We start from the raw sequence: 14627 nt of genomic DNA, 5'->3' as shown, positions 1-14627 counted from the left end.
CTTTCAAACTGTCCTTGGGAGAGTTCCAAGAGAGGGTCATTAGTTATTTCAAAGCCTACATCTTTTACCTATTGGCACTGAAGAGAAAAGACACAAACCTGCTTTGCATCCTTCTGCCTAGAAGTCATTGTGACACGGGGAAGGGAGGAAGGGGCTGGCCGGGGTCAGCCTCTGCTGAGCCTCAGCTCTTGCTGCTCCTGCTCACAGGGTAAAGCCAAAAGCTGTCGTGATCAAAACGCAGGCCGCCCTTCTGACCTGAGTCACAGGGGCCGTTTCTTCTGAATGAATCAAGGTGGGAAATCATTCTTGGAGCTTCAGAAGAAAAAAAACCCCAGAACCGTAGGTACGTTTGTAAGAGTGTGTATGTACGGACATTTCCTTCGATGAAGAAGAAAATCTTAGAAATATCATGTCACGTCTGGCTTCCTAGAGAAGATCCTGAACTCTGGGCTTCTGAAAGCAAATGGCTGTGCATTTATAGGAGCGTTTCCCTTCTTTTTATGTGCCTCCCCCAGTCATCTTCTACCCTTGCCCACGGCAAGGAGAGCGCGGTGATTTGGCTGCTCCGCTCTGCCGAGGTTGTTGCAGGCTGTGTAGCAGGGAGTGAGGCCTTTTGTGGCTGCTCATCAGACATTTTCCTACAGCCTTCTCCCTGCAATGGTAAAATGAGACTTGTGTTAGCGAGCAGTCAAGTAGAGCAGGTAACATTAGAAAAGAATTGTTTCTGAGCTGCTGTTCACTAGCACGTGTTTCCCCTTTCCGGCAGAGCGCGCATCATTGTGGGCTTGGGATCGATTGAAATGCGCTAAGGAAACCAGCTCTGGGGAGGGAGGGAGGGAGGGAGGGAAATGCTCTCTTAACATGTGCCAATTCTTCTGTCAAACTCATCAGGGCAGGACAGCGTTCAGACTGAAAGTGTAAGAAGATGTGGAGGGAGACAGAGAATCTGACAGGAGCACCGGACTCACAAGTGCACGAATTTTGCTTTTGGCTTGGATTCAAACTCAGAAGTTGTAAGGAATTTGGGAAGGAGAAGGGACATTTCAGAAGGAGAAGAAGAAAAAGAAGTTGTTGTTGTTGTTACAGCCCTGGCAAAATCTTTGGTTCTAGCTAATAAAGGAAGTTAGTTGAAATAAAAAAAAAGAAAAAAACGTGGGTTTTTTTTTTTTTTCCTTCGCTGTTGTATTCGTTGGTGGTTCGTTATATGGTGTGTTGTTTTATTTCTTGGTCTTATTACCTCTGTGTAAATAGTTTTTTTGAGTGAAGCTAACTTTCTGGACGGGTTGGTTTGTATTTGAGGTAGGATTAATTTCAAGAGGTTTCTTTCCTAGACTACTGATAGGTATTACTGGGATTTTGGTTTTTTTGTTTACTGTATGTATCAACAGAGAGATTTGGTAGGGCCAGCTGGGCTGCTGGAGTTTTGGGTGTTAATTTATTAGATGGCTTTTGTTAAACACAGAACAATTATGTAAGTTAACAGCAAATTACCCAATTTATCTAGGTATGCTACCTAAACACAATGCTTTATGTCTTACCATTTTTCTGTTCTTCTGCTCCAAGTAGTTGTGTCAAAAAAGAAAGCGCTGTTATTTTTCTGAAGAGCTTTCTTCTATAACAAGGCCTTTACTCCCTTTGAATTTGAGTCAGAGGAGCCAAACAGCTGCAGCTGCTCTGTGGGCTTTTATATTTGGTGGGATTAGCCCCCTCCCTTTTCCCAGGCATCATGGGAATGGGAGGCGGGCACCATCAGGGGTATATTAACCCCAGCTTTTGCTGAGGGGCTTCATTCCCTCTCTGGGATGTGCTGGAGTGAGAGCTCTCCTGCCATTTCAGTGAAGAGCCTCTTTCAGCTTAGCTTGCTTTCAGCAGGTGTTTCTGGGCATCTAAAGCAATAGAGGCTTGGAAGATCCGGTGAAGAAAATGGCATGGAATACAGGGAGTATTTAAGGTGACGATTTTGGATTTTGTGTTTAGGGGTGATAAAGCATATCTGCAATTTCTGGTTTTTTTCTTGTTTTGTGTTTTTATTGTTTTTAGGAGGTGCACAGCTTCCGGAGATCCCAGGTTGTGTCAAGCACAGCACTTCTTTCAGCAGATTCATCATGTCACAGGAGGCATCTGCCCAGTGTTAAAAATGATGTTTGAGATTGAGGCTTCAGGTGAGTTGAGGGTTGTGACTGGGAGAGGGAGGGTGAGCAGATATCCAGTTAGGAGTTATTGGGGGGCAGGGGGGTTTGCAGGCAGCAGGGTGAGAAAGGGTGTTTATTTGAGGGCCCCCCCACACAAGGCTTTTCAGAAGCATAGCAGAGGCATTCCCATGTTTTCCTCACACAAGGTCATCCACTGCACTCACAGGAATGCCATTTCACTTTGCCTTTCTCTAACCCAGGTGCCGCTAATAATAAAGGCCACACCCTTGGAATCAGGATGAAGGTGGAGCCTGAAAGAGCCAGGCACACTCAGGAGAGGGCAAGTAGCTGACTTGCTGGGATTTGGCCTACATAACTCTAAACTCATACATTGGTTTTGTTTTTCTTTATTGTAGCTGACCGAGAGGCTAACAGGCCATCACGGGGCCCTCTGAGGCAGACTCATTTCAGGTGCAACGTGGATTCACATCGCTGATCATCCAAAAGATAAGTCGGGGGCCATGGCCTGGAGAAGGGAGGGTAGCAGGTTGGGAGTTCTTGGGACAGATTTAAAAATTAGCAGAGGGAAAAGCAATCTTCTCCAAGGGGCCTCTTAGGACAGCTAAAGGGAGAGACTCCACATTTGATGGCAGCGTGCAGGCGGGCAGGGCAGAGCAGTTCCGGTCCACGTCGTGTTGTCGGGTGTACCGTGTTACCTACTGTGTCTTTGGGGTCCCTTTTGCCTTTTCCCCTCGAGACCCTCACCACAAGCATAACATGTCGTGTTTAACGTCCCCCCGTTTGTCATGTTCTGTGTCACGGGTGTCTGCACATATTTGTGCCGGAGCTGCTCTGCCCTGCCGCAGAGGCTGCTGCAACAGGACAAGGCTCAGGGACACGCAGTTTGTGGGGTGTGGCCGGACTCTAGATGATATTCCTAGATAGACAGAAGATGTTTGGAGCTGTGAAGATATCTTGCAGCCCTTTGACGTTTGTCCTCACTTTCTTTCAGATGCAGAAGGATAAAATCCAGGGCAAAATCGATCCACCCATCCCGAGTGAGGAGGTTCCCCCGAGCAGGTCAGTCACCGTTTGTCTCTGCAGGGAGAGTGTCAAGTGTGACTCTGTTACAGCTCTGTTCTTTTTCTTTTTAGGAAGCAAAGCTGGACATCAGCAGTCAAGGTGAGGTGGGCAAGGTGAGCATTGAGTAGCGTACAGAAGCAGTTAGTTGTTATTGCTCCAGTCTCACTTTCTGGTGCAACTCTAAGCATCCGTTCCTGTTTCTGCGCTTTAGGCAATCCACTCGGAGTAGGCCAAGCCCCAGTCACCAACCGGCCGACGCGCCGGGTTTGCCGCTCTCCTGAGCCCTGCGGAAGAATCACAGGGCTCGGCGATGAAGCCTCTGCCTTTTCTGTTTAAAGGTGTCACCAGGGCAGCCTTCAGCAATGGCCGAGGAGTCGGTGAGTCAGGGAAGTAGGGAGGAGGAGCGAGGCTCCGCTCAGGTTTCAGCAGCGCCACATCACCTCGTCTCCTCTTACCCCACGACTATGGCGTCAGCCTCCGAGTGCAGCTGAAGCATGTGGCCCCAGGAGCCGGGCATTCTTGGGAAAACAGTGAGTAGCAGAATTGTTGGGTTTTGGCCAATGTGCTGCTGAGGTTATGCATTGATATTTTGTTTACTTTATTGGAGCAGACGAAGAAACAACAGGAAGTTGTTTAACAACAGTGCCAGCAGGACCTTCCCAGATGTCGAGGCAGCCTTCCTTTGCACCTGACACAGACCGGCATCCCCAGATGTCTGAGAGATAAGTAGAGGGCTACGACCCACAGAGGGGATGAAACCAGGGCGCAGGGCAGGGACCCACCGGGAGGGGTTTTTGAGTCCGCTTTGGAGACGGGGGTGTCCACGAAGCGGCCCCTTAGGCCTGGGGGGGAAATAAAAGCAAAGTCTCACTTTTGATCACAGTGCTGAGGTGCGCAGGGCAGAGCAGTGCCGGTGTGTACTGTGTCATTTGTCTGTTGTGTGTTCTGTGTGGTTGGATGTGTCATGTCCTTTACCTTAGGCCTTTGAGGAACCTAGCAGAAACCCTGGCATCACTGTTAGCATCTGTAATCTCTACATTCCTCAGCCTGGTACCCAGGCCATTGAACCTTTGACTCGGGAGCTCCGACAGGCATCAGAATTGCATCTCTCTTTGGAAGCATCCAGTCAGGTGGCTTTTCAGGTCTTGTTCTGAGCTGCACGGACAGCCGTGCTCAGCAATGCTCCATTTCAACGGATTAGGCTTTGTAAGAATGCGAGGTTAGGGTGAGGATTCTGACCGTAGGATTCCTGGGTATCCATCTTTGCAGTTCTTGGAATAAATCATTCAGCCAGCATCTTCCTCCAGGGTTTTCTGAGCCTCATCAGTTTGCCATCTGTCTCACCTTGGTCATCTCCTTTTGCATTCTCTGAGTCCTTGCAGCCACTTTCCTTGCCAGGAGCTTTCTGTTCCTGTTGTGTCCCCCCTGTCTGTCACGTCCCGTCCCGTGTCACGGGTGTCAGCACACACATTTGTGCCGGAGCTGCTCTGCCCTGCCGCATAGCCTGGTGCAGTAGGAGAAGTCCCTGGGAGTTTGTAATGTGGGGTGTAGTGGGACTCTAGATGGGATTTGTAGATAGACACAAGACGTGTGGAGCTCCTAAGTTATCCTGCAACAGTTTGACTCGTGTCCTAACTTTTTTTTCAGATTCAGATGGATTAAATGTGTGCCAGAGGGCCCCATCCCGGGTGAGGGGTTTCCCCCGAGCAGGTGAGGCACCGTTTGTCTCTGCAGCAGAAGTGTAAATGGTGACTCTGCTACAGCACTGTTCTTTGTCTTTCTTTTTAGGAAGCAAATGTGGATACCAGCTGTCAAGGTGGGCAGTGGAGAGCAGTAGTTGTTATTGCTCAGGTCTCAATTTCTGGTGCAGCTCTAAGCTTCCGTTCTCGTTTGTGCGCTTTAGGCAATCCACCTGGAGTATGCCAAGCCTCAGTCACCAGCCGGCCGATGCTCCGGGTTTCCTGCAAATGTGAGCCCTGTGGATGCATTACAGGACTTGGTGATGAAACCCTGAACTTTTCTATTTAAAGGTGCCATCCAGGTGGCCTCCGGCAGCTGCCCAGGAGTTGTGGTGAGTCAGGGAAGTAGGGGGGAGGAGCGAGGGTCCACTCAGGTTTCAGCCGTGCCAAATCACCTCATCTCCTCTGAACCCAGGCGTCCCCTGTGGCGACGGCCTCGGTCTCTGAGCGTGCCCAAAGGGTGCGGCCCGAGCAGCTGAGCGTTCTTAGGAGCACGGTGAGTAGCAGACTTGTGGGGTTTTGGCCGATGTGGTGCCACGATCAGGCATTGATGTTTGGTTCTCTTTAATACAGCTGTCTAGGAGACACCAGCCCGGTGCCAGCAGGACCTTCCCAGCTGACGAGGTAGCCTTTCTTTGCACCTGAGACCGGCATCCCCAGATGTCTGAGAGAGAAGTAGAGGGCTACGACCCCCAGGGGGGATGAAAGCAGGGTGCTGGTTTGGGAATTACTGGGATGGGTTTTTGAGTCCGCTTTGGAGGTGGGGGGGGGGGGTGTCCATGAAGTGGCCCCTTAGGCCCCATAAAAGCAAAATCTCACTTTTGATCACAGTGCTGAGGTGCGCAGGGCAGAGCAGTCCCGGTGTGTATGATGTCCCTTGTCTATTGTGCCTTGTGTGTTGTTTGGGTATCTCATGTCTCTTACCTTAGCCTTTTCAGGGGCCTGTCAGAAACCTTGGCATTGTTCTTATCGTCTGTGATCTTTGCATTTGTTGGCCTGGCACCCATGCCATACAACCTTTGCCTGGGGAGCTCAGACATGTATCAGATTCGCATCTCTCTTTGGAAGCATCCGGTCAGATGTCTTTTCAGGTCCTGTTCTGAGCTGTACAGACAGCTATGCCCTGCCAGGATCCATTATGGCAGCTTAGGGCTTGAAAGAATGTGAGGACAGGTAGAGACTTCTGACCGTAGGATTCTCGGGCATCCATCTTTGCAGTTCTTGGAATAAATACTTCAGTTAGCATCTTCTTCCTTCAGTGTTTTCTGAGCCACATCAGCTTGCCATCAGTCTCACCTCGGTCATCTCCTTTGGCATGCTCTCGTTGCTCGCAGTAATCCTTTTTGCCAAGAGATTTCTGTCTGTGTTGTGTGCCCATTGTTTGTCGTGTCCTGTCTGTCCTGTGTCACGGGTGTCTGCACATATTTGTGCCAGAGCTGCTCTGCCCTGCTGCATAGCCTTGTGTAATAGGACAAGCCCTGGGGGGTTGAAATTTTTCATGTGGGGTGTACTTGGACTCTAGATGCTGTTCCTAGATTGATATAAGGTGTTTGCAGCTTTTGAGTAATCCTGCAGGTGTTTGACATATATTCTAACTCTCTTGCAGGTGCAGATGCATTGCATCCATGGCAGAGCACCCCATCCCGGGTGAGGGGGTTCCCCATAGCAGGTCAGTCACCATTTGTCTGTGCAGGGGATGTGTCAAGTGTGACCCTGTTACAGCGCTGTTCTTTGTCTTTATTTTTAGGAAGTATAGCTGGATCTCAGCAGTCAAGTTCAAAAGGGTAAGGTGAGCAGTAGCCTTTCTTGTTGCTGAGGTCTCAATTCCTGGGGCAAGTCTAAGTCTCCATTCTCGTTTTTGTGCCTTAGGCCATCTGCTCGGAGCATGCCAAGCTCCCATCCCCAGCTGGCCGACGGACCGGGTTTGCCGCTCTCGCGAGCCCCGCGTTCCGGGCAGCCGTCAGGAACCGCCGAGGAGTTGCGGTGAGTCAGGGAAGTAGGGAGGAGGAGCGAGGGTCCACTCAGGTTTCAGCAATGCCACGTCACCTCCTGTCCTCTTAACCCAGGCGCACCCCACGACGATGGCGTCGGCCTCCGAGCGCGGCCAGAGCGTGCGACCCGAGGAGCCGGGCCTTCTTAGGAGAAGGGTGAGTAGCAGACTTGTGGGGTTTTGGCCAATGTGGTGCCACGATCAGGCATTGATGTTTGGTTTCCTTTGATATAGCTGTCTAAGAGACAACGGCCCGGTGCCAGCAGGACCTTCCCAGCTGGCGAGGCGGCCTTCCTTCGCACCTGACATGGACTGGGATTTCCATATGTCCAAGAGATAAGTCAAGGGCTACGACCCACAGAGGGGATGAAAGCGGAGTGCTGGGTCGGGGCTCCTGGGGGGGGGGGGGGGAGGGGGTTGAGTTGTCTCTGGAGATGAGGGTAGCCAAGATGTGGCCCCTTAGGCCACGTAAAAGCAAAGTCTCACTTTTGAGCACAGTGCTGAGGTGCGCAGGGCAGAGCAGTCCCGGTGTGTATCGTGTCCCTTGTCCTTTGTGTATTATGTGATGTTTGGGTATCTCATGTCTCTTATCTTAGCCCTGTGAAGGGCCTCTCAGAAACCTTGGCGCCATTCTTAGAATCTGTGATCTCAGTGTTCCTCAGCCTGGTACCCAGGCCATTGAACCTTTGACTCGGGAGCTCCGACAGGCATCAGAATTGCATCTCTCTTTGGAAGCATCCAGTCAGGTGGCTTTTCAGGTCTTGTTCTGAGCTGCACGGACAGCCGTGCTCAGCAATGCTCCATTTCAACGGATTAGGCTTTGTAAGAATGCGAGGTTAGGGAGAGGATTCTGACCGTAGGATTCCTGGGTATCCATCTTTGCAGTTCTTGGAATAAATCATTCAGCCAGCATCTTCCTCCAGGGTTTTCTGAGCCTCATCAGTTTGCCATCTGTCTCACCTTGGTCATCTCCTTTTGCATTCTCTGAGTCCTTGCAGCCACTTTCCTTGCCAGGAGCTTTCTGTTCCTGTTGTGTCCCCCCTGTCTGTCACGTCCCGTCCCGTGTCACGGGTGTCAGCACACACATTTGTGCCGGAGCTGCTCTGCCCTGCCGCATAGCCTGGTGCAGTAGGAGAAGTCCCTGGGAGTTTGTAATGTGGGGTGTAGTGGGACTCTAGATGGGATTTGTAGATAGACACAAGACGTGTGGAGCTCCTAAGTTATCCTGCAACAGTTTGACTCGTGTCCTAACTTTTTTTTCAGATTCAGATGGATTAAATGTGTGCCAGAGGGCCCCATCCCGGGTGAGGGGTTTCCCCCGAGCAGGTGAGGCACCGTTTGTCTCTGCAGCAGAAGTGTAAATGGTGACTCTGCTACAGCACTGTTCTTTGTCTTTCTTTTTAGGAAGCAAATGTGGATACCAGCTGTCAAGGTGGGCAGTGGAGAGCAGTAGTTGTTATTGCTCAGGTCTCAATTTCTGGTGCAGCTCTAAGCTTCCGTTCTCGTTTGTGCGCTTTAGGCAATCCACCTGGAGTATGCCAAGCCCCAGTCACCAGCCGGCCGATGCTCCGGGTTTCCTGCAAATGTGAGCCCTGTGGATGCATTACAGGACTTGGTGATGAAGCCCTGAACTTTTCTATTTAAAGGTGCCATCCAGGTGGCCTCCGGCAGCTGCCCAGGAGTTGTGATGAGTCAGGGAAGTAGGGGGGAGGAGCGAGGGTCCACTCAGGTTTCAGCCGTGCCAAATCACCTCATCTCCTCTGAACCCAGGCGTCCCCTGTGGCGACGGCCTCGGTCTCTGAGCGTGCCCAAAGGGTGCGGCCCGAGCAGCTGAGCGTTCTTAGGAGCACGGTGAGTAGCAGACTTGTGGGGTTTTGGCCGATGTGGTGCCACGATCAGGCATTGATGTTTGGTTCTCTTTAAAACAGCTGTCTAAGAGACACCAGCCGGTGCCAGCAGGACCTTCCCAGCTGACGAGGTAGCCTTTCTTTGCACCTGAGACCGGCATCCCCAGATGTCTGAGAGAGAAGTAGAGGGCTATGACCCCCAGGGGGGATGAAAGCAGGGTGCTGGTTTGGGAAATACTGGGAGGGGGGGATTTGAGTCCGCTTTGGAGGTGAGGAGTGTCCATGAAGTGGCCCCTTAGGCCCCATAAAAGCAAAATCTCACTTTTGATCCCAGTGCTGAGGTGAGCGGGGCAGAGCAGTCCCAGTGTGTATTGTGTCACTTGTCTTTTGTGTATTATGTGTTGTTGGATATCTCATGTCTTTTATCATAGCCCTTTGAGGGGCCTGTCAGAAACCTTGGCACCAGTCTTAGTATCTGTACTCTCAGCGTTCCTTGCCCTGGCATCGATGCCATGGAACTTTTAACTCGGCAGCTCAGACAGGCATCAGAATTGCAACTCTTTGTAAGCATCCAGTCAGATGTCTTTTCAGGTCTTGTTCTGAGCTGTATGGACAGCTGCACCCTGCAAGGTTCTGTTATGATGGATTAGGACTTGTAAGAATGTGTGGACAGGTAGAGGCTTCTGACCGTAGGATTCTTGGGCATCCATCTTTGCAGTTCTTGGAATAAATAATTCAGTTAGCATCTTCTTCCTCCAGGGTTCTCTGAACTTCATCAGCCCGCCATCAGTTTCCCCTCAGTCTTCTAATTTTGCGTCCTCTCGGTGCTCGCTGTCATTTTCCTTACCCAGAGGTTTCTGTTCCTGTTGTGTCCCCGTTGTTTGTCCTGTCCTGTGTCACGGGTGTCTGCACACATTTGTGCTGGAGCTGCTCTGCCTTGCTGCATAGCCTGGTGCAATAGGACAAGTCCCGGGGACTTGATGTTTGTAATGTGGGGTGTCGTTGGACTCTAGGTGGGATTTGTAGATGGGCACAAGATGTCTGGAGCTCTTAAGTTATCCTGCAGCTCTTTGATTTTTGTCCTTTCTTTCAGGTGCAGAAGGATGTAATCCAGGGCAGAGCCCCTCATCCTGGGTGAGGGGATTCCCCCGAGCAGGTCAGTCACTGTTTGTCTCTGTAGAGAGAGCATAAATGATGGCTGTTAGAGCAGACTTCTTTGTCTCTCTTTTTAGGAAGTCAAGGCTGAGAGCAGCAGTCAAGGCCGAGTGGGCGAGGTGAGCATTGAGTAGTGTACAGAAGCAGTTGTTATTGCTGAGGTCTCAGTTTCTGGTGCAGCTCTAAGCATCTCCACTTTTTATTTTAGGTGGTCCACTTGCCATCTATCCTGGCTGGGCATGCCCATTCCAGGTGTGTGCAGCTTAAGGTATCAGTGTGGCATCCTTGTCAGATTTGGGAGGTTGTGTTTTCACAGTGTCTCAGCATGCTTTTCTGCTTTGTTTCTTTGCAGGTGCTGTCGCTGCCCTAGGCACGCCAAGGAACAGAGGAGGGCAGGTGAGTCGGTGTTTAGGCAGGCTGACTCACAGGTGAGTGTTACACAGCAGCATGCTAAGTGTGTACCTATTCTTTTTGCAGGTATCTTCTGGGCACCCTCTGGAGTCAAATCAAGATTTGAGGTGAGCCGGGGCAGGGGTGCGGAGGAGCCCTGGGGATTACTGTTTTTGATGGCAATAGTCACCTTTTCTGTTTTGTCTTAGGTACCCTGAGGAGCCTCGTAGCCAAAGGTTGGAAACGACAGCACCGAGGCACACACAGAGCATGTTTCAACATCCACGTCTGACCGAGGATGGATTTTGTCTGCTCCTTTTCCAAAAGCTGAGTGTCGGGGCCAGTGGTTTGGAGAAGGGGAAAAACCTTTACTATCACAGAGGGCAATTTGATGTCAGCTTAGCGGAGAGGTCTGTAGTGGGACCGGCTCTCTGGAAGAAAAGGGAGAGGGTTTCTCCTCAGCCTGACCAGAGCCTTTGCTGGGCAGGGCAGTTCCGACCCATCTCAGGATTCTCGTGAACTTTGCGTCGTCCGCCTTCCTCGGCCCGACGTCGTCACGGATCTTTCCCCCGAGGAGCTCGCCTTCAGGTCCGGAGCTACAGCCACGGTCACCTGGCCGTCGGCTTGCTTCTCTAGGCTTGCTGAGCCTCTCGAGCATCCTCTTAACTGCTGTGGCACTAACTTCTTTTAACGAGTTACATTTCATTATCACGTGCTATCGTCATAGGGCTTCCTCTCCTTTGGCATCATCAGCCTCTGGCACATCTTGCGCTAGGCATCTCGGGTCCCTAAGGGGACAGTGCCAGGCAGTTGCCACTTGTCTCTGTGTTATGTCACCTGTGTCTATGTTGTCCGTGTCTATGTTGTCCGTGTCTATGTTGTCCGTGTCTGTGTCCGTTGTCTTCCACGTCATAGGCCTTTGTTACGTCTCGATGCTTTATCAGCACTATTCTGTGCCATATAGGCCGTATTCTACTCACGTTCCTTCTGGATATCCCTTATTCTGGCATCTTTACATTTTTACTCTTTGAGACAGGAATGTCTCAAACGGACAAGATGTTCTCATCCATCTTCCTTCTCACTACCAGCTTTGGTAGTGCCTTTTTTTCCATGCCATTCTCTTGGACTGCTAGAGGGAGTGTCTTGCACCCTCCTCACGTGACTGCAGTACTTCTATAGGTTCCATCTTCTGAAGGGTATAGGACTCAAGAATTCATCTTCCAGCGAGTTATCTCAAGTCCTGGCTTATATTGTGTGTACCTGTGCTGGCTTATACTGTATGTACCTACCCTCTATGTACACTTGCACTGTATGCATCGACTTACATTGCTGTGTGTACTTATATTGTACCACTTATGGTTGGAGCTGCCCTGCCTGGGCACGTAGTCACAGTTAGGTAGAAGAGTTATAAAAATTTTACTGTTCATCTGTCTTTTATGGGATTTTGGGTAGAAAACTTATTGGTTCAGAGTGGAGACAAGTCCTAGCTGTCAGATAGCCACTCGTTGACCGCTTCCTGTCGTCTCACAGGTCCCCGAGGCTACCGATTTCCCCAGAACCTACCAACTGACGTCAAGGAGCGCAGCCAGATGATGTGTCGCAGCACGTTCTTCAGCGTCTCGAGTAAGGGCCGCAGCGAGTGTGTAAGTGGGAAGAGCGTGTGAGCATGAGTGAGAGCACGTGTCTGTGTCTGTCTGCGTCTGCTCATCTCTGCATGTGTCAGCGCATGCCGACTGGATTACTGGATTTAACCTTGTGTGTGTGACTTTTGCTTTTCAAGTTTTTCAACTCATTTTCAAATTTAGAATAAAAAATCCCCAGCTGGGTTTCCCCCCCCCCCCGGCTGTTTTTTTTTTCCTTGGTCCCGGTCAGTCTGTGAGGTGACGTTCATCACCAGAGTTTGGGCGCGGACTGTCCAGGGACCGGGGTTTTCGTCAAGCAGGAGGATTTTTTTGAGGCTCCCGGGAACCACGTTCCCGAGGACCAATGATTGCTGGGGTGTAATTTAGCAGTTGTGATGAGAGGGATGGTGACTTTGTGTGTCATCTGAAGGGGGTGTTAATGGTAGATGAGTGGTGTTTTTTGTGTGCTTTTGTTGATTTGGGTTTCCTATAACAATAAATCCACATGTAATGAAAATAGAAAAAGGTTATCATCTTGTGTTAATATGTGTGTTGTGTTGTATTGCTCTGTATTGCAGGGTGAGCACAGGGTGAACTCTCCTCCTTGCTGTGACACCTGGGCTGGCAGGGATGACACAGTGACCTCAGCCGGCCGATGCTGCCTGTGCCATCACCTGGCACTGACGTGTTTGATGAAAATGCTTTTGCTGGGATTTTTCTCCTGAGAAGCCTCAGAACAGAAATGGAACCAATAACGATCTGCTGGCTGTGGAGTGTGGGCTGGAGATGGTTTAGCAACAGGGGCATCTTGGATTAGTCTCCTGTGCAGTGTCTACTTGATGACCAATCATGGTCCAGCTGCGTCGGGGCTGTGAGCAGTCCCAGGTTTTTATTATTCATTCCTTTCCAGCTTTCTGATGTCTCCTTGCTCTTTTAGTATAGTTCTACTATCTCATTTTCTTTTAATATAATAGAGATCATAAAATAATATTTCAGCCTTCTGAGAGGTGGAGTCAAGATTCTCGTCTCTTCCCTCGTCCTGGGGACCCTCAAACACCGCCACAATCAGCAGCCGAGCGGGTTTGTGCGAGCCTCCCAGTAACCCTCGGCCGGTCCCGAGTCGGCAGACACCGGGGGGCAGCCCTGACACGGCCGAGAGCGGGGAGACACTCTCTGTGCCCCGAGGGTGCTGAGGGCACCGGGGCTGGGCCCCTGTGCAGCACAAGAGACACCAGAGACAGCGGTAGATGATAAAGGGCCGACTCTTAGCAGGGGTTAATCCAAGGTTTTATTAGGAGTCCCAAAGGATCTCCTGCACCTCAGGGGCCTCCTGCCAAGCCCCAGGGAGATGTGCCAAGGTTACATTTAAAGCGAGGTGGAAACAGAAAGTAGATAACATTTTACCAACCAATAAGTGACCCTAAGGGATGGATGCTGGGGCATAGACATACAGGACAGCGTATGGGGCAAGGCTCGGGGGGCTGACCCCTGGCCTCTGGCTAATCACTGGATGACTTGTACGCAACTTCTGCATGGAGGGGATGGGAGGCTGAGTCATTGACAGAGAGCCAGGGTGGGGGTTTGGGGATGATCTCATCCTGGGAGAGGGATAACACAGGTAGAAGGAGGGGGGTACAGTTTGGGATAAACCATTTGGGAAAAATATAGGGATACAAAACAAAATGACTTCAAAGTATTATAAAGTATAAAAATGCACTACAGCAGGTTTGGGCAGCACCAAATAAAATGTAATAAAATGCTTTAAAAATAGAAAAATTACGAATAAAAATTAAATAAAAGTAAAAAAACCAAATTAATTTAAAATAAATGAAAAACAAAATAAAAACTGTAAAGTGCTGTAAGAGTTCCATAAAAGGTAGTGCCGTAATGCAAGACCCTCAAACACCACCACAATCACCAGCTTGAGTTGGTCTGGGCAGCACTAAATAAAAAAAAATAAAAACCTTTAAAAATAGAAAAATTAAAAATAAAAAATACAATTAAAAAATTAAATAAAAGCTTTAAAAATAGAATAATTAAAAATAAAAAATAAATAAAAAATAAAATTAGAAAAATAAAATAAAAGCTTTAAAAATAGAAAAATAAAAAAATTAAAAAATTAAATAAAAACTTTAAAAATAGAAAAATTAAAAATTAAAAATAAAAAATAAAATAAGAAAAATAAAATAAAAGCTTTAAAAATAGAAAAATAAAAATTAAAATTAAAAAATAAAATAAATGCTTTAAAAATAGAAAAGTTAAAAATAAGAAATAAATAAAAAATAAAATTAGAAAAATAAAAGCTTTAAAAATAGAAAAATAAAAAATAAAATTAAAAAATAAAATTAAAGCTCTAAAAATAAACAAAATTCAAAATAAAAATTAAATAAAAAGTAAAAATAAAAAAATAAATGCTTTAAAAATAGAAAAAATTAAACTTAAAAAAAATAAGTCTTTAGAAATATAAAAATTAAAAATAGTAAGTAAATAAAAAAAATAAAATAAAAACGTTAAATGTAGAAAAATTAAAAATAATAAGTAAATAAAAAATAAAATTAAGAAAATAAAATAAAAATGCTTTAAAAATAGAAAAAAATAAAAATTAAATAAAAGTAAAAAAACAAATTAATTTAAAATAAATGAAAAACAAAATAAAAACTGTAAAGTGC

The 14627-nt window shown here is 48.2% G+C and overlaps 2 protein-coding genes and 2 long non-coding RNA genes across 4 annotated transcripts; all 4 read left to right on the top strand.

The window, feature by feature from the left end:
• Nucleotides 1-4534: 4534 nt before the first annotated feature.
• Nucleotides 4535-5281, top strand: LOC143693214 (uncharacterized). The gene is made up of 4 exons (XR_013180724.1): nucleotides 4535-4925; nucleotides 5004-5031; nucleotides 5119-5132; nucleotides 5246-5281. It is a non-coding gene; the product is annotated as an uncharacterized LOC143693214 (long non-coding RNA).
• A 1269-nt stretch (nucleotides 5282-6550) lies between these two features.
• On the top strand, nucleotides 6551-7304 carry LOC143693218 (uncharacterized). The gene is made up of 5 exons (XM_077173218.1): nucleotides 6551-6623; nucleotides 6702-6738; nucleotides 6824-6937; nucleotides 7021-7101; nucleotides 7179-7304. The coding sequence occupies exons 1-5, from the start codon at nucleotides 6580-6582 to the stop codon at nucleotides 7248-7250; spliced, it is 348 nt and encodes a 115-aa protein (XP_077029333.1). The 5' UTR covers nucleotides 6551-6579; the 3' UTR covers nucleotides 7251-7304.
• Nucleotides 7305-7599: 295 nt separating this feature from the next.
• Nucleotides 7600-8582, top strand: LOC143693217 (uncharacterized). The gene is made up of 3 exons (XR_013180731.1): nucleotides 7600-8270; nucleotides 8349-8376; nucleotides 8464-8582. It is a non-coding gene; the product is annotated as an uncharacterized LOC143693217 (long non-coding RNA).
• A 1362-nt stretch (nucleotides 8583-9944) lies between these two features.
• LOC143693215 (uncharacterized) lies at nucleotides 9945-13190 on the top strand. Its single transcript, XM_077173217.1, has 7 exons — nucleotides 9945-10065; nucleotides 10155-10198; nucleotides 10299-10342; nucleotides 10424-10464; nucleotides 10546-10924; nucleotides 11867-11959; nucleotides 12537-13190. Exons 1-5 carry the CDS (start codon nucleotides 9983-9985, stop codon nucleotides 10853-10855), a joined length of 522 nt encoding a protein of 173 aa, XP_077029332.1. The 5' UTR covers nucleotides 9945-9982; the 3' UTR covers nucleotides 10856-10924; nucleotides 11867-11959; nucleotides 12537-13190.
• Nucleotides 13191-14627: the final 1437 nt, after the last annotated feature.

This window comes from Agelaius phoeniceus, unplaced genomic scaffold (assembly GCF_051311805.1).
Source record: "Agelaius phoeniceus isolate bAgePho1 unplaced genomic scaffold, bAgePho1.hap1 Scaffold_407, whole genome shotgun sequence".
Lineage (NCBI taxonomy): Eukaryota > Metazoa > Chordata > Aves > Passeriformes > Icteridae > Agelaius > Agelaius phoeniceus.
The sequence above is the reverse complement of the archived record's forward strand: the minus strand, read 5'-3'. Positions and strand labels throughout refer to the sequence as shown.

What these genes read in the sequence shown, in the direction of transcription:
- LOC143693218 (XM_077173218.1), top strand. Translation starts at nt 6,580, where the DNA reads ATGGCAGAGCACCCCATCCCGGGTGAGGGGGTTCCCCATAGCAG. An exon ending in GGAACCGCCGAGGAGTTGCG is followed by an intron (nt 6,938 to 7,020) that starts GTGAGTCAGGGA and finishes CTCTTAACCCAG; the next exon opens with GCGCACCCCACGACGATGGC. An exon ending in CGGGCCTTCTTAGGAGAAGG is followed by an intron (nt 7,102 to 7,178) that starts GTGAGTAGCAGA and finishes CCTTTGATATAG; the next exon opens with CTGTCTAAGAGACAACGGCC.
- LOC143693215 (XM_077173217.1), top strand. Translation starts at nt 9,983, where the DNA reads ATGATGGCTGTTAGAGCAGACTTCTTTGTCTCTCTTTTTAGGAAGTCA. An exon ending in GTCAAGGCCGAGTGGGCGAG is followed by an intron (nt 10,066 to 10,154) that starts GTGAGCATTGAG and finishes TTTTTATTTTAG; the next exon opens with GTGGTCCACTTGCCATCTAT. An exon ending in GAGTCAAATCAAGATTTGAG is followed by an intron (nt 10,465 to 10,545) that starts GTGAGCCGGGGC and finishes GTTTTGTCTTAG; the next exon opens with GTACCCTGAGGAGCCTCGTA.